The sequence below is a fragment of the Contarinia nasturtii genome, unplaced genomic scaffold, assembly GCF_009176525.2.
Source record: "Contarinia nasturtii isolate CC-2019 unplaced genomic scaffold, AAFC_CNas_1.1 Cnas_scaffold_350, whole genome shotgun sequence".
NCBI classification, from domain to species: domain Eukaryota; kingdom Metazoa; phylum Arthropoda; class Insecta; order Diptera; family Cecidomyiidae; genus Contarinia; species Contarinia nasturtii.
Window position 1 is genome coordinate 2,565,056 of NW_022197705.1, and position 19,290 is coordinate 2,584,345.

General features: G+C 36.0%; 1 protein-coding gene across 2 annotated transcripts; it reads right to left on the reverse strand.

The window, feature by feature from the left end:
• Positions 1 to 303: 303 nt before the first annotated feature.
• On the reverse strand, positions 304 to 16,271 carry LOC116338338 (hemocytin). Of its 2 annotated transcripts, none has more exons than XM_031763518.1 (22): positions 16,039 to 16,271; positions 13,869 to 14,113; positions 13,588 to 13,729; positions 13,409 to 13,500; positions 13,283 to 13,336; positions 12,926 to 13,213; positions 12,193 to 12,801; positions 11,691 to 12,115; positions 11,449 to 11,614; positions 11,093 to 11,341; positions 10,833 to 11,003; positions 10,015 to 10,558; positions 9,759 to 9,919; positions 9,383 to 9,635; positions 8,370 to 9,292; positions 8,040 to 8,306; positions 6,344 to 7,935; positions 6,032 to 6,264; positions 5,832 to 5,956; positions 3,890 to 5,749; positions 932 to 3,820; positions 304 to 850 (listed from the first exon to the last, which is right to left on the reverse strand). In XM_031763518.1, the coding sequence occupies exons 1-22, from the start codon at positions 16,092 to 16,094 to the stop codon at positions 489 to 491; spliced, it is 11,706 nt and encodes a 3,901-aa protein (XP_031619378.1). In that variant the 5' UTR covers positions 16,095 to 16,271; the 3' UTR covers positions 304 to 488. The 2 variants fall into 2 exon arrangements, with proteins under 2 accessions (XP_031619378.1, XP_031619377.1); XM_031763517.1 differs by lacking the exon at positions 16,039 to 16,271 and adding an exon at positions 14,415 to 14,834.
• Positions 16,272 to 19,290: the final 3,019 nt, after the last annotated feature.

The window sequence follows — 19,290 nt, forward strand, 5'->3', positions numbered from 1 at the left end:
TGTTTTTTTGAACGCCTTTTCGAATTTTCTTAGGCATTTTCGAAAGTATACATGAAACAGTCTACAGTCTATTTCTGTAATCGAGGATCCGCTGCTTATTACAGTTACTTTGGCAACATTCAATCATAACTTTTACAAAAACATCGAGTCTATCTAAAGTTTAATTTCACCGGAGAAAAGTTTTTTGAAACTATTTTTGTAGTATATACTATACAATAAATGGTAAATCGAACCCACCTCAACACCTATGTATTTCGCTTGTAAAATGTACATATCAACTTAAAATAAAATAACAACAACAAATTGATCGTATCGTTCACAGCTTTTATTACTACTAATATAGCCGTCAATTTGTCATTTGGAGTATTCGATTCAAATGAATTTTTTAATTACTTTCTTAAATTTTTGATTTCGAACAAAATTATGAATAAAAAATACCTTTTTTCGATCTTATATCATATCAATGTTTTTTTTTTTAAATTATAATCTTAATACACTACAGTTGATCTCAAAAAATCGAGAAATTGGTCGTTGTGCTTATGTGATTCATCTTCTTCGCAAGGTTTACAATTGCAGGTTTTTGGAACTGAAACAGCAATCGTTTGTTTGAATCCATCGGTACATTTAACAGGTATTTTTAGTTCTTCGGAACTTGCAACTGAACAGCAAAGGCACTTTTTATCTTGTTTCATCGTCAATCGATTGTATTTTGTTCCTGAATCGCAAGCACCGTGACACTCTGTGAATCCACGAATTGGTTCTGTATTTATACATTGTCCGTGTGGCTGTTGATTCATTTCCACCAAGCCAATGGTTTGCGAATCGCTCAATGAGATTGCAAGGCATGATTCTAAAAAGTTTGAAAAAGAGTTAATTAATTAAATTTCATCCAGCCAATTATCGTTATCATATCAAATGGGATAAAATTTACTTTTATCTTCAATCGATTGCTTGCATCGTTCGCAACAATCTTCGAAATATCGATGTTCCTTTGGACAAGCGCTAACATCAGGACATGTTGACTGTGAACTTGACACCACCAATTGGTTTCCAAGCAAAGAACATTTAAAAGTAGTACAATTGTCTTTGCTGTACCACGTCGAGTCAAGTGCATATGTTTTTCCATCAAGGACACATTTATCTTGAATGCATACACCGCAGCATTTATCTTTTGTTCCATCCAATCTAAATCCCAGTCCACACAATTTAACTGGACAAATTTCTTTTTCTTCTGAAATAATTGGCGATCCATTCGCTCCATATGTGCATTTCTTTTTAATACATGGCTCATCCGTTGGCCAACTTTCGCCGATTTTCTTTGTGATTGTCTTTCCATCAATTTGAAGCAGACACAAATTCTTCGGTGGTACACAAATGAATTCATCACAACATAAATCAGAGGTGTGATCGTCTTTTTTAATGAGTTCATAGAACAGTTGATCACATTTTGTTGGTTTAATTGGGCACGTTGATTTATCACAAACAATTTCGTCTTGCGGACAGCATCCCGTTGTTTGTTTGACCAATTTTTCACCCGCTCGCAATGGACGATTTTGAACTGATGCACATTCATTCAATGGTTTGCACACACAAACATATGACGTACAATTATTGGTGTCAATGATCATCTTGGTGTTTTGATAAGGAGAACATTGTGGCTGTGGTTTCAAAGGACATGTAGATGAAACTAATTCCGGTACACATTTATATTTCGGACAACAATCATTTGATGAACCTTGAATGATGACTTCTTTGAAACCGACTTGACAAATGGCTCCACTGACAGCACATTGTTTTTTGGTGCAACTAACCTTTCCACTGGTGGTACATTCACAGTCGGTACACTTGTCCGGTTGCCATTTATCCCCAACAAAGTGATTGTTATCATCACATGGTGAGCATTCTTTTTCAGTCACACATTTTCCGAATTGGTTCAATACCTTTCCATCTTTACAGAAGCATCCGTCAACTGGTTCAGCACAAGTTCCGAGCAAAATATTCGATTTTTCTTTCACCATGTCGCACGTCTTATGACAATTACATACCTTATACTCCATGTCGATTGGACATTCGAAGTTTTCACTGCATGCACCTTTCTTCCAGTCAACACAAATTCCATTACGAGAACACTCACGTGCATATGCGGCGAAATGTGAGCAAGCTCCTTTCTGATTTGGACCTGTCTTACACATATCATTTTGACACATGGATACGTAACTCAAAGCATTCACAATCAAATGACACTGACCGAATGTTTTTTGATCGAGTAGCTGCAGACATGGATCGTCGTTTGGTGGTAGTGGAACACATACTTCGGAGATCTTAGTTTCGCTGATACATTTCTCTTTCAAATTCAATGCCGGCTCGTCGGCCAACCAAGTTTGTAAAATATCATTCAAATTGTTTGATTTCACTTTATCCAAATGTTTTGGATTTGGTTTGAGATCATCTGATGGGTCGCCGTTGCAATTACCGCAAAGCCCTTCAACTGAATTACTGTATTTCGCACTTGGAATCTTAATCGAGAATGACAAATCATCGAATATTGTGTTCACCTCAACCAACGATTTAATTAATTCAATATTAACTCCCTTTCCTCGCTGCTCCTCTATCAAAACCCATTCATTTTTGAACGGTAACGACGGTGCAGCAATTCCATCGACCAAAGTATCTAATGCATCTTGTTTCTGTGTACTTTTCTGCAAATGAATAATGTGCTGGCCATACAAAATGTGCAAAGATTGTGTGCAACTTTGTTCCGAATTAAAACTGCCTCTTACATCCAAATCATATGTTGGGCATGGAGCGAGAGATACATAAACTTGGAATGTGTGTGCATTTGGTATTTTAACATCTCGGGATAATAGATATGTGCAATTTCCGTTGAATGTAAAGTTTTTTCGGTCATAAGTGATGTACTGTGAACTACCGAAACCGTCACATACACAATTTTTGCAGTCGGTAACTGGAACACATGCTTCTCCCTTTCGAACGGTACCTTCTGGACAATAACACCCGCTAAAGCAAGTGCCTGGTAAAGATGGACAATTTTCTTTGTTGAGCGTGTCACAGGATGGTTCACACCGACGGCGATAGCAATCACGATGCACCAATGGAGCGGGACATTCAACTACGCAATCAAATTTAGAGTGCCAAGTATCGAAATGAAGATTTTCATCGGCAGCCATACAATCCGATACATAACTTTGTAGTAATGAACATTTACAATTTTGCGCACTTTTACCAGATTTAAGACATTCACATGCAGTTTCCAAGCATTTCGAAATAAACTTATCGACATTTACGACATTTGCACATGATTCAAATGCTTCGTCTTTGATTTTGTTGCACATTTCCCATGCTGTGTCTTGCTCTTGTTGCGAACAAGCATTTGGTTCACATTTGGGTTTGGATGTTGGATCGCGCCACCAACCATCGCCAAAGTCAACCGTTGAAATCACTTCGGTTCCATCGGGTAAACGCTTATCATCATTTGAATATTCGTTGTAATAACCACACAATCCATCGACAAATGATTTGTATTTTGATGAAATTCCTACTTTCACATCACCAGTGTCATCTAATCGTATCCAAATGTCTTGCAAATTCGATACGTATAAAATTGAATTGCCCACTTTTGAGATTGTGAACAAATTCCTTTGGCTGTAAACGGAGTTTTTCAATTGATCAATTGTGTATTCGTAGTCATCAAGTTTGACGGTTGAATCTGTATTCAAAATAACGACCAAATTACACGTTTTATCGGTAATTGTAATTTGTTTGCGACACACAAATCCACCCGTTGAGCAATTCTTTTGAACTATTAAAGAAGAAAAATAAATGTCAAATTATTTCCATTTTTTTCTAAATTCAAACTTTTGATACTCACTTGAAATGGTCCAATTATTTGATGATAAATCTCTAGCCAAAATGTGATCACAAACATCATATTTATACTCGGTGCCATCAAATGTGCTGAATGTTCTTCCTGTGATTTTGCAAACGACATCATGCTTTGCAATCGGTTCGCATTTATATTTTGAACAGGCCGCTACAAGCGGTGTCGTTTCAAAAACAACTTCATAACCGCTTGGGCAAGAAGGTGCTGCACAAACAATTTTCTCCGTCTGCGATATAGTGGTTACTCTTTCTGGTATGCAATTATATTCGACGCATTTAAAATCGTCTTTAATCTTTTCATTTGGTGTATCACTTGGCAATGGTAGCTTTGAATGAATCTCCGTGTTATCTTCGTTCGATTCCTTGTAGATGCCCTCAACTGCATTGGATAATGGTGAATAAGCTGAAGGTTTGCCTTTTTTCGATGGCACAACCTTCACATAAAAGCCAGGTGGGCATTTTGGTTCTGGGCAAGTTTTCGTAATGACGATCTTTTCCTTCACTTTCGTTATGACCTTTGTAGTTTGCGCTTGGTGTTTGTACGAACAGTTTATTTCATCATCAGGGCAGTCTTGCACGCCATTACACCACGATGATTCTGGAATGCATGCGCCACTTGTGGGACAGAGGAGATGACCAGCTGGACATGGTTCGCAAAGACAAAGGCATGCTGATGATTTAACACGTCGCAATCCCTTTCCACAAGGCTTACAATCCTGTGGTTTACACTGGACAATGCCTCCCAAAACACAAGTACATTGCGAGCAATCGTCTGATTCAAAATGAGCTCCAACTCCATAGGTCAAATGATTCACGACACACGGACACATGCTTCGAGCTACACAATCGACTCCATTCCAGAACTCCTCCGACTTACATTTGCAAACGCTTTCGATTGCGCTCGATGCACTGTCAACACCTGGGCAAATGCTACAATGAACATTTATTGGTACGAATGATGTGGTTGATTCCAAAACAATTTCTGAGTATTCATATGGAAGGAAGCATCCGACTGGTTCGATTTTCATTTCGATACAATTATGCCATTTGGTTGGTATGACTTTGATTGCACGAGCTTTTAGTGGAAATCGGAAATAATTGGATTTTTCATTGATACCATCGAAATTACCCAAAAACAATTGTTCGCCGCTTCCATCTCCATTCAATAGTTTATTCCAAATGACAAAGTCTTGTGTATATAATATATAGTATGCTGATACCCAACACTGGTCACCGCCTTTCGTTTTAACTCCAGTTACATTACGCAATTGAAGGAAATCGAACAAAACGTATTCATTTGGTGAATCGATATTTGGTTGCCAACCAATCAACGATGACAGTTTCAATGATTCTTTGGCTTTTATTTCTGGGATGCTGGTTTTGAATGAACTCAATTTGATTTGATTTTGTCTCAAAATTCCAGTATCAACACCAAGTGGATCGTCACAAATTGGTTGCTCTTCGATTTGTTCGTGATGTGGAGGTATTGTGTTTGCTTCCTCGACCACCTTGTACGGCGAACAACCAAGAAGTTCAGTTCGAATGGCGATTTTTCCATGCCACGTCAACGGATAAATTCGAATTACTTTTGCTTCGATTGGAATTTTGAACATTGATTTTACTGGCGTACGCGAATCAATTGGTCCATTGAAAATCTGTGATTTTGTCGTTTCATCGACAAGATTATGGAATGCTCCACCTTCATGACTATGTAAAATCTTAAAACTTGTTACATATTGATCAAATGTTGGACTCCCCTGTAGTATAATTCCGTATAGCGGTACAGGTTTTTCAAAGGCTATTTGCAAGTACTGCTTTTGATCATCGATTTCCGGGGACCAACATCCGCCTAAAACGAAGAACAAAACATAGTCCATGGAATTAATTTCAATCGCATGCAATTATTGACATTTCTTTCAGGAGGTACGTACGTGAGAAAGGTGTAGCTTGTGAATTGAGTCTGGAAAAGTGTGGTTTAAATGATGTTGTCAAATAACTGCTGGCATTGAATGCAGTATCTGGAAGAGGAATTTTACCATTTACCATTGGAATCAAACTGGCAAGCGAAAATGACAAAAAAAGTAGAAAGAAATTAAAATTTGATAAAACATTAAAGGTATTTTCTCATTACTTTTCTGGTGCACAGTCGGCTGGTGGTGTTACTGTGCTGATCACAACTTGAGTTGGTTCTGTTTCTGGCTTCTTTACAACGGTTATTGATTCTTCAATAATTTCAGAGGTAATTGGTTTAACGACAGTGGTAACTGAGTTTACTTGACGTTGACAAGTTTGTACATCGCAAACATATAAATTATCAATACACTGGCAGATTTTACAATCAGATTCCTTATAAACTGAACCAGGCTAAATATAGAAAAATATCCATTTTTCAATTAAAAATAAAATTTCAATTTTAAATACGTCATTCGGTCAAAGCATATACCTTAACAATTTTTCCATCATCACTTTGACACGTACAGTCGGCTTTTTTCACGCAAAGTTTATTGTCACGCCAATAATACCCAGGTCCACAATCAGCCGCTGCTGTTTCCGGCACGCATCCCTTTTCGCACGAGTTCCAACTTCCAGTGCACAATCCACTCTTCTGTAAGAATTTGTCATAGAAATGACAAGCTCGACCGCATGGTACCGCACATTCGCTCCAAACATGACCGATCGGGCATTTTTTCTCGAGTTTTGAAATTACTGAAATGTCTTGAATAATTTCGTTTTCCCATTCGCTGCCACATTGTGGTTTAATCCGTTTAACATTGTCAATATGATCACAAACCATTGCTTGTGGATGATACATCATGTCTTTACCGCAGGATTTTTCAACAAATGTCCAAACACCCGAAGTGTTCATTGTGCAATGATAAAATTCGTGACAATTACCAGGTTTTTCGACGTGTGGAATGGCCGGATTACAAATCGATCCATATAGTGGGTTCTTCGTTTCTTTTTGGATGATTGTAGTCTTTTCAATAATTTTCTCAATTTCGGTGACCTTATTCACTTCATTATTTACATTATATTGCAATTGACCGCATTCAGGTTTGATCCGCTTTACATTGTCAATATGATCACAAACCATTGCTTGTGGATGAAACATCATATCTTTACCGCAGGATTTTTCAACGAATGTCCAAACACCCGAAGTGTTCATTGTGCAATGATAAAATTCGTGACAGTTTCCTGGCTTTTCAACGTGTGGAATGGCTGGATTACAAATTGAACCGTAAACTGTCGGAGTGGCCGTGGTCATTTCGATTATTTTCGATTGATAAATTGGTTGAACGTAACGCGGAGTTGTATGATCAAGTGTCATAATTTCGACGTCATCGATGATACAATTGCAAAACACACGAATTTCATAATCGTGACATTGACCTTCACAAACTAATCCCCGTTCCAATGAACATTCAGCATCTTCGCCAATTACTTTTGGATGTAAATGTGAATCGACACTGCGACATTCAATTTGCGACATATAATTAGCGTCACAGAATGCAGAATTTTTAAAATTTTTCAACATGAATGCGTTTGGTAGAGGTTCGTTGTCATTGAACTTGGTGAGATTCTTTGATTTTTGGCCATCGCTTAAGCTTTCCTGATTGATCCACTCGCTCCAACCAGTCTTACAAGTGGCAGACTCATCTTGGTTCATAACGACAGGTGCATGGAATGGCAAAGTAGTTGTCACCGTACAAGGAACACCGACACAAATCTGTTTTCCCTTACTGCAGTGACACGTTTGACAATTATCACTTTTGATTACATCTCCTTCAAAATAATCGACACCATTTAAAGTCAAACAGATTGGCTTGCAAATTGATTTTGAAACGCATTCCGTGTATGAATCATTCAAATAAATTTCACCGTATGGACACGGTTTGATATGACAACCCTCAACGCATGTATCTTCGGTGCATAATTTTGAATTTTTTCCTTGATCAAGTATATTATCACAAGTTTCAACGCCACAAGCCGAAATACATGGTTTGTATTCAGAGCAATGGGGATCACATTGCATCGCTAGTGAAGGATGGAAGAAGGGATTGAAAAATAAAAAATTGCTTTACGAATTAATCTTTTCAAGACATTCCAAGTATTGGCAAAGTGATAAAAAAACTACTCACGGCAAAAATGTTGTGTTCTCCATCTAATGGGAATGCCTTTCATTGTGCAAACATGAGCGTATGCTGCAATTGCTGTACAAAGACATTCACAATCACCCCCTTGATCACAAGCACACGAATCAAATATGCATCGTTTCATGAATTTATCAACGTCAACTTCAGAATGGCACGCACTAAAAATGGAACTTTTCAAAATTCCACATTTTTTCTCAGCCCAAATTTTTCGCTCCGGATGTGTTGAACATGCATCGATTTGCTCAGTTGGTTCTATGCAATGGAAAAAACGTCTTCTTACTTCAAATATTTTCTTAAAATCTTTTCTTAACTTACGTGGACAATAATCTTCGAGTTTCCATGAATTTCCAAATAGCACCGCGCTCGACTCCAATCCCGTCGAAGGTGATTCAAAGTCATTTAGTGCGTCACCGTCGAAATTTCCACACAAACCCAGCACACGTCCCTTCCATCGACTAGTTAACTGTACATAAATTCGAGTTCCTCGGTCCCATTTAATTTGTACACCCAATCCGGGCACTTCAACAACAACAAACACACCAGCCCGATGAATTTGCATAATCTTTTTCTTTCCTTTGTGAACAATTTCATTTGTTTCTTGTCGACTCAAAAGTGCACCCGGTACTGTTGTATCGGAGTTCAATGTTATAGACTCCGGTTCATTGCCGTGCAATGTAATTGTCACGGATTTTGCGCACGTTACACCCTGAGATCCACACATCACATTTTGAAGTGTAACCGTAAATCCTTCGCCGGAATCAATCACACCTTTTGACAGTACATAGCTGCAAGCACCTTGGAAGTCAAAGTCTTTGCCATCATAGGTTGTAAAGTGCGAATCGCCATAAGAAGTGCATGTTGCTGGACAAATTCGTTTCGTACACACCCAATTTCCACTCTCACAAATGCATGTGTTGCAATCACTCTTGATTTGTTCACCATCACTGTAGCTCTTGCTTCCGTGATGACACGAACAATCAACTGGCAGTACGCATTTGTTCAATGCAACATCTAAAACGTAGCCTTTTTTACAAACACAGCCTGGCCGACAATCGATTGCCGATTTTAGCACGTAATTGTTCATGTTTTTACACGTTTTCGGCTCAACAGGTTGACACGTTGTGAATTCTTCGTTTTTATCGACTAAACATTGATTTCGTAAATCAGCAGCTGGCGGATATTTATCTTTATCGCTATCGGTTGCTTCGACACATTTCCAATCAGCACTATCACATGTACTGTATCATTGAAAATAGAAATAGAGAGAGAGAGAGAGAGACAAATCGATATCAAAGCTTATTTCCACGTAAGAATTGTCGATGACATACCATAAATCTAAGTGTTTTGTACCGGGGCGAACTTCTTTGTAACCAGCATTGAATGAAAGACCCTTATATGCACATGGACACATTGAAATCGGAATACATTCATTGTTCTCGTCAAGTGCTTGACCTTCTGGACATCTACAGCCTTCCACACATTTTGTTCGGCATGTTTTCGGTAATGATTCCATATCGGCGCAACTACGATAGCAACGATCCGAACATTCTTCAAAGACTTGGCCAGCAGGACATTTAATGGCTGCCAAATAATTAAATTGATTGTAATTAAATCTAGTTGATTCGAATTCAACCACGATGAATAAACGTGGGCAAAATAGAAGTCTTGCTTCGATAGCAAAAAAAATCAATCAATCCCACATACCACATTCTTGAATCGAGTTACGCCAATGTATAATACTGCCTTGTTCATTACACTCATTTGCGTAGGCCGTGAAAATTGAACACATGCACGATGCTGTATCACTCTTGCACGCACACATATCATACATACAATCCTCGTAGTATGGCTGCCAATCAACAAACCTTGTGATAAAAAAAGACAGATTTATAATAATCGATTTTTTTGGATTCTACTCATTTTTTTTCTTTTTTACACTTGAAATTAATGCAAAACGTACCAGTGACATTCTTCGAATATTTTGCTCTTCAATTTCGCACATACTTCTAATGCTCTCTTCTTATTCTCCGTATTCGCCGTACACGGATGCGGAATATTTACATCGTCATTAACAAAATCACAGCTTTCTTTGGTACGCCATTTATTTGCAAATGAACCGACTGACGACTCAATATCATTTTCTGGGGTAAGAAAATCATTTTGTTGATTCGAATCGAACGTTCCGCACAACCCTTTTGTTTTACCACGATAACTAATCGGCGCATCAATATATACACGTGTCATACCATCCCACCACAATTTCAATCCATCACGAAAGGCGACCAGCAACATTGTCGAACTTGCGAACCGAATTCGCATAAAACCGTCAAATATTTTCAATGGAATTTTCGTAATTTCAACTCCATCGATTTGAATAATTCGACCTTGTTTTAAATGAATTGTAGCTGTTTGATTTTCATGTTTCACTTTAATGGCAACCGATTTTGTGCACGACGGCATATCAACGCCCACCGGACCAAAGTTCATTGATTCGGAAATACTGCCTGCGATTGATTTGATGAAAAGAACAAATACAAACGTTATTTGGAGAACACACTTTGAACGATATGCATTGAAATTCAAAGCACAGTCAGTCTGACTGAAACAGTTTGGTTTTCAGACATTTTCTTTGAATTCAAACTTATACGATTTGAATTATCCGAGTCCAACCGTCATGACGAATCGAATCAAATCATGAGAAATGCTCGTTTGTCAAGTGACCATTGACAACAAAACTGTTAAATGAAAAGAAAGATGGTAAAAACCTGGAATACTAACCCGGACAAGCGACATTCTCAGCGGTGATTTCAATATCATCATCGGTTTTTAACAGATAATACGAACATTTTCCCATAAAATCAAAATGTTTTCCATCAAACGTTTGATAATGTGGGTCACCGATTGCAGAGCATCGTGCGCCGCATGTCAAGTCTGAACATTTCCATACACCTTTAACAAATTAAAATAAAAAATACATCGAGTAACGAAACATCAATTTTATAGAGAAATAGAGCATGCCAATAGAGTATTCCAAATACCTTTTTCGCATTTGCACGTATTACAGTCCTTTTTTATTTCACTGCCAGCATTGAAAGTTTTTCCTCGCAGGGCACAAGGGCATTCATCAATTCGAATGCAATTTCCGGCATATTGAATAGTACCATCCGGACAGAAACAACCTTCATTACAATTCGAGGTTGAAATTTCATTTTCAACCGCACTGCCACAAGATTTCTCATAGATTGGACCACATGCTTTGTACACCCGGCCATTTTCACATGATAATGCTTTAAAATTTCACATATATAAAAAAGATGTTCATTATTATTTATGCACCTGTTTCGAAACTCTTTGTTTCTTCTAATTGTTACATCTATCGGTTAAAAGGACTTACGGCATAGTTCCATATTTCTCCAATCTGGTTGCAGGGTGTTACCCTGGAAGAGACATTCTTTGGCAAAAACAGTTAGACCATTACATGCACATTCTTTACGATTTGCATGTCTACAATAACAAAAGTCAGAGATGCACACTTCTAAAATTGCTTCTCTTTTCAAGTTCTGACCAGTGAAAACAAAAATCAAAATTAATGAAAGTTGTTCTCAATCTAATTGTTATCAATTTTATCTCAATTACCTTCAAGCAGTCATTGAATTTCTCATTATTTAAAAGTTTTTTACACATTTCAGTAGCGGCCAATTTAACATCATCGGGACAAACAAGTTCCATGCCTTCATCATTGATAACATCATTTTGGCATGCAGAATTTGATGTTTGCCATGCATCAACAAATGTTGCGGTAGTCTTATGAACGGTTCCATCCTTTGATGCAAAATCATTTGTTACATCTTGATCGAGTGTTCCGCACAACCCAGCTGTTCGATTGAATAATGCTGCCGTTGTTTCAATGTTCATGCCGCGTTGTGCATCCCAGTAAATAGTAATTCCAATCAATTCCAAGCTAATTTTGAAAGTGAGCCCAACTTTTGAGATGCGAAGACCCATTATTTGCATTGGTATCGCCATTTCTTTATCTTCTTTGAACAAAACCACTGAACCATCTGCAAAATAAAAACGAACACACATTTTCTGTTGAAAATTGAATACAGAAAACTTTTGCTCAAATTGAATTCCTTACTGATGCTTTCTAAAATGTATTTCGTATTTGACATCATTATTTCAAGAGCATGTGGACACGGTGCTTGATTTGAATTTGAACAAGCTCTCAAAACGATGGCAAAGGAACCGTCGATTTTATCTTGTATCAATGTATGTGAACAACGTAAGTTGTGTGTATATATCAATCCATCGAATGTTTTCACTTTGTTGCCATTCCATGTTGTACAAGTGGCTGGCTTTGGTACACGATGCTTTACCGTCAATCCACTTGAAATGTACAATGATTGAACACCAATCGCTTGCATTCCACTATAGAATTCACTGCCACCATCTTCATCCTCATATTCCTCATACTCGTATTCATCACCTTCATAAGCACCTTTGCTTTGCGTTTTTTTCTGGCCTTTTCTCACAATTATTGTCTTTGTATTTTTTATAATGATTTTCTCATAGCTGCCACTTTGTTCGCCATCTCCTTCAATCTCAAAACTCTTAAGACCCTTTTTACGGATCTTTCTAACTTTTTTTGTTCTATTACCATACAAACCGCCGCCCACTATTGTTGTACGATTGACAGTGCTGTATGAATGAGATAGTTCATTGCCACGAATTACTTCTACGTCAGCACCTGCAATATTTTTTACAGCGTTTAATATTCGAAAAGAAGGAGAGGAAATGAGAAAAGTTGGAGATTTATAAATGAAATACATTATTTCTTTCTTTTAAAATGGATTACAGAAAATAGTACTAACTGTAATTGCATCGTGGTACAGGCGAAGGAGTAAAGTATCCTTTTTCATATTCGCAAACATATTCAGCAGCCGGTGGAAATGAAAATGCAACACCTTCTATACATGATAGTTTACAACGAAGCGCATCATTGTCGCCTGAACAACTGTAGGCACCATTGAATTCAATTTTCTTCGGTGAACATACATCAACATTAAATTGGCATTGTTTTCCACGATAATCCTTGGCGCATTGACACACATTATACGACAAACATACTCCACCATTTTGACACGCTGGCGAACAAGTGGCTACAAATTTAGGGATTTTTTTAATAAAAAAAAAAAACAAAGAAAAAGTAACTGAAATAAATATGTTACGTTGACAATCTGGGATAAAAGTCTGATCAGGTCGAGATGGTTTCCATTCGCCGTCTTTAATTAAATGAAAAAAAAAAACATTATTCATTATTATTCAGTATGAATACTATTGTGAGAAATACTTACTTTCGCACATCATATTCGTAATTGATGAACCGTCTGGAAATGTGTAGCCTTTAGCGCATGTAATTGTACAACTAGTTGAACTGCATATTAACCTGTATATAAAGAGTGTAACGAGAAAATGTCTTGGATGTAATAAGAGAAACTTCCCACACTAAATAACGCGAATATCGCATATTAACCTCGAATTATGTGGGACCACTGGTTTCGTTAGGCACAGCTTTTTCTCGTGTTCACAATATGGCCCAATGAAATTTTCCGGACACGAACAAGTTCCGGGCGACATACAAATTCCATTGTTTTTGCAAGGTGGCATACAAATAGCTGTAAGTTTTTAATTTAATTCATATTCGTACTATGTTTTCTTATTTCAAAAGTATTTTACGTAATAAAAAAAAACTAAATCAAAATTTAATGTGAAAACTTTGAAATTAAATCAATTCCTCGTCAAAGTTTTACTTACGTTCACAAGCAAGTTTATCGGTCCAATCAAGATTCTCTAATAACCATGTACCATCGGCGCAATATTGTTTTGCTTTCGTTTCTCCATTTGGCAATTGATAGTTGTTCAAACATTCTATAGTGCATGTTTTTGAAACAATTGAACATCTTTTGGACGCGTTCAGTATGGTTCTCGGTATATCTTGACAAGTTCTTCCATAAGATTGTGCTGATCCGGTTTTTGAATGGGCATTAGATTGTCCATAACTGTGAGACAATATAAATATTTATGTATATAGTATTTTGAGCAAATTTCGTTTAAATAATTCGTTTTATGAGTCTTAATGTATAAGTTTTAATAAAAGTGTAATGATAAAGATATTTGTAGTAAGGGTAATAAACATAACCGAGCTTACGATTACCAAAAATTTAAATTATTTAAAAAGAACTGATTTCCATCAGTCAAAGAAAAAAAAAACATTTAACATAAAATCATTCTTTCAATTTAAAACAATAAAACCATACCAAGTCGATTGGACAAAGTCCGATACAAGAAAATATAAAATACCGTGAAATATAGCCAGTTTGATCGTATGAAAGCTGCTGGTTTCCAGTCGAGCTTGTGCAACCAAGCCCATCTGTCCAAACCAAATTCTCAATCTGCCATTCACCATCGGCATTACAATACAATTTGGTTTTCGTCTCTCCATTTGGCAATTGAAAATTATTCATACATTCTACCGTGCACGTTTTTGTAACAAGTGAACACTTTGTAGCTGCATTTAATATGGTTTTCGGTTTATGTGTGCATGGTTTTTCAACAAATTGCGTATGATTATCATTCGGTGGTATTTGCGCCAGTGGTACTGATTGATAATTAAATTGATCGTAACCAGTTTGATCATATGGAACCGGTTGATTTCCAGACGAGCTTCTTGAGCTTGAACTCGACTTTGATCCAAATCCAAATGACGGGAATTTCCAGAGACTGGAACCTGTTGTTTGATAAGCATGCTTTTTGACAAATTTTTCTTCATGAACTTCTTCACCACTATAATCATCATCCTTACCGATACCACTTTTACTGCATAACAGATGAAAAGAAATCGATTTCAATCATGATTTTAATGCATTTGAAAATTATAAATTTGTCAATAACAACTGTATCAGTTTCTCTAGCTGGCGACAAGCAATTCATGTATGACATAATAACCAAAGTTATAATTAGTTGCCAGCAATTTTAAAGCAATAAAAGATAAGACATTCACAACTAGTATATCAAGAGCGGAAGAATCGAGTGGAATATAATATCTTGGGCACCCGTCAATGTACTTAAACTTTGATAAGTCATTTCCAGTGCTTGAATGGATATCAAACGATTTAGTTCAAGGCTACTTTGTAAATGGGTTACTGATGCGGCTGAATTTATTTTCATCCTATTTCATATTATGTATTTCCCTTACGTAAAAATTTCAACCAGATTGCAAAGAAAAAGAGTTGTTTTTTTTTCATCCTCATTCGCTATTTATATTTTACACGTTACCAAAAAAAACTTTACAAGAGTTGCGCATTTACAGTAATTGAAGTTAATTTGAATGCACTTTACAACATTTTATATTCGTTTGAAAGGGAAATTGTGTCATGACGTCGTGAATCAAATTAAAACTAGCTTCAAACAGGATATTAATCGAAAGCTTTTAAATAGAACACACGGACACACTAAAATAAACACATTTTGTATAAAACTACGTAAAATATGCTTGTAGCGAATTCATTTCGATTCATAGACTCATCTCATGCTTACTGAAATAAAAATACTTGGAATTTTACAGTACACGATTTCTGTTTGCAACAATTTAAACTAATTACCATCAATAAAGAAAAATTCTATGCACGTTTGATCAAAAACTTTGATGTTCTTCATGCGTGATTAAAAATATTCAAACCAAATTATGTCGGAAGAAATTCAAAGTTTTCTGATAAATTTCAAGAACACTTTCGAAGTAAAGAGAAACAAACCACTAGACTCACATTTGTACACTGTGTCGACTCAAAGTCTTAACGAAATAAAGTAACACAAATTCTTCATGCTTCAACATGCTTCAACATGCTTTTCCATTGAATTGACTTGTGGAGCAGATTGAAACATAAATTGAATTCGACATTTTCAGTGATCCAATCAAATTACTTACAATTCACCGCAGCTGATGTGTACACACAACAAAATCACAACAAACTTTGAAAACATTTCGCTTCTTAACAAATAAAAAAAAAAAAAGAGAAAAATCGAATTGATTTAATTGGCAATTTCATAGAAATGTTTTTGCCTTGTTTCTGTTGTAGCAACTGCTAATAGCTACTTTAACAACAGTTGTCGGCACACATTTTTCTCAACAAATAATTCACGGGACAACACAATTTTAATTCTTTTATTCTTCACAAAAATTCACTTGAAATTTAAATTATGACTGATGCTCTGCATTATGATTCAATTCCTTTTATAGTGTGCTATTAGTAGTGAGTCGTCAATGTCAAAACTTTTTATCGCATTAAAATGTGCAAAAAAACATTTTAGAGAAGGTTTTTCCAACACTATGAATGAAGTGATAAGCACCGTCCACGCAATTTTTTTTTTACAAAAAATTCGACAATGCTTAACAAGCAAACAATCGAAAAACTAACACACTGATTACAAGTACTGCTATGAACTTATATTTAGAGAAATGAAGACTAGAAATTTCATATTACTACATATGAATTCAATGAAAACAGGACAACATGGGCGTAATGTACGCCAAGAGCATGCTGATAACATGAATGTCAATTGTAAGTTTGTTTTCAATGGTCAAAGACCATTAATATCACGTCCAATAACCTCGATCTTATTCATGTTTTGTTAGTAAATCTAGGGGATTTTTTATCTATATATACTCAAAATATCAAGAAAAATTGGCGATTAGCAAGGTTGACATATCTTAATGCATTAATTTCAAATCTTACCTTATTTGAATGTATTCACTTCTGATTTTGCCGATTTTATAATATTTGTAATATCAAATTGTTCGGTCAATGTAAATCATTAAAAATTCTAGTTTTGGAATATTTTGCAAGCATTTTTGGTAGTCATTTGCGAATTTATCACAAAATAATTAATGAATTATCAAACAATTTGCATTTTTCCGATTTTGATCAAAGCCCCTAGTTACTTTTTACAATTATGATAATAATTCACAATAAAGGCTGCTTGCTTTTAAACTAGGAAATACTACTCCGTGTTTCCTTTTTTCGGCTCTGATAGTGCTTGCACTTGGAATAAAAATAAGGTTATACGATAATAAATTTCTAATGAAACACTCAACACTCTTGAAATTTCAGCTGATTTAACGCGCTCGTAATCTTTATCGTTCAAAAGAGTTATGTTTCGATACAACGCAATGGAAATGGAAAACGTGCTTACACATTTATTCATGCCGTCGCACACTGTAGCTTAAGATTAAATGCTCATAATACTTCAATTTATGGAATTAAGTCATTTTGGATTTATCCTCACGCAACTGATATAATCAACCGATAAAACACAAATTCGAATTGCCTTCGATCTCTGATGAATTACTTTCAGTTAATTGACCGTGTAATCGATTAACATTGCAAATGAACTCATTTTTCTATCTCACTATCTCGGTCCGAAATCATAAACACTCTTTTAAACGTGAATGAGTGAGTCATTAAACTGAGAGTCAGCCAAAAAAAAAATCGTAATAAAAATGTCTATCGTCAGTTCGTTCAATTGATTTAAATGCTGTAGACGTGTGAAGAAATGGTTAAGATAGAGAAAAAAACAAACTCCTATGTTGATAAAACTTTTGGTGTAAAGCCCGTATGGACGCTGGCGCAGGTAATTTAATTTATTTTCGTCGGCGATTTTTTCTTCTCACCAATGTCACGATAAATTTGGATCAGTTTGCAGTCATTCCACATCGAAATGCATTCAAAACGAAAGAAATGTATTGGTTTGGTTTAACCATGCGGTTCGTCGTAATTGCCATCTACATTCTCACTTTTGTCGCTTCGATTCATTATGATTCAACTATTTTATCGAAACATAAAAGCATTATATTGAAAATAGGTAAGAAACAAATAATGTTTTTTAAAGTGAAGTTTATTATTTTTTGACGAGTTTTCAGAACTTTCTGTTGTTCAGCATTGTTTTTTTTTCGTTTTGAAATTTGTTTGCTCCAAGTTATGTACACGAATTGTTACTTTTCAGGTAATAATTTAAGCATGTATTTTGGCGTTATTGTTATAATGTACTCAATGCAAATGACATACAAGTTCCCGAAATTGGATAGAATTTTTGATCAAATCGCAGCAGTCGACCGTGAAATTGTCAAATTGCTTGGAAATAATGACAAAATTCGTAAGTCAGAGCACATTCAATTTCACTTTGAATTTGTTTGCGTCGCTTCGATCACCATTTCATACATGGTAACTTCGGTCTATGATATTTGGATTTATCCACCGTAAGTTTTGATTCAAAGTAGATTAAAGGTGCTTTTTTTCCATTTTCTTCTAACTTATTCTTTTTTCCACTTTGGTTCATATGCTTTTGGTTCTTTTTGGACTGATTCAATTCGATTAAATGAAGAGTCAATAATATAATCCGATTTAATCTAACGTAAAAGTGTATTGATTTGATTGTAAACTCATGTTTTTCCCTAGTTGTCCGATTCACGTGATATTTGCTGATTACTTTCCCACTTTGTATCCAGTTGTAGTGTCATCATTTATCGTTTTGCAGTTTGTAAGCTTGGTCAAAATAATTCAACTACGATTCAGTATACTAAACGAGTAGGAGTTCTTTACAATGTACCATTCAGCAATCGATCATAATGTATCTCAATGTTTTAGATGTCTGACACATATTCTGGACAATTGTGAAACGTTAAATGAGGCAATATATCATGGTGAAGAGTCATTCATTGCGCACGGAGCAGCATTAAACTTACGGAGACGTCGAATTGCTTTCATAATGCCACCAAATAAGGTAGACAATGTTACAAACCTAATCAACGTTTCTTATGCTATTTCCGAATCATTTCCGTTGCAGGTGACCTCCAAAAGGAGTCCATTCGAAAATGTAACGGAAAAAAATGTTCGTATTCTATTTGAATTGCACGATCGAATGATGAATGTGTCTGAAGAAACAAATGAATGTTATTCAATGAATACCGTTGTTTATGTCACCGTTTCATTCGTATATGCTATGTTTGGCATATTTTTCACAAGCAAGGAGCTCTTTTATAACTTCAAACAAGATGAAAATTTGGCCATGATGGCCACGTCATACATTTTATGGGCAATTCAATACAATGCAATTATTTTTATGTTGCTGCATGTGTGTGAGGCTGCAAGAGAAGCTGCTTACGAAACCCCAATGATTGTTC

Coding starts and splice junctions, on each gene's coding strand:
- LOC116338338 (XM_031763517.1), bottom strand. CDS start 14,578: ATGAATAATTTTCAATTGCCAAATGGAGAGACGAAAACCAAATTGTAT. Junction 8,307..8,369: donor ACTCGAAGATTATTGTCCAC/GTAAGTTAAGAA, acceptor TCCATTGCATAG/AACCAACTGAGCAAATCGAT. Junction 7,936..8,039: donor GAGAACACAACATTTTTGCC/GTGAGTAGTTTT, acceptor ATCCTTCACTAG/CGATGCAATGTGATCCCCAT.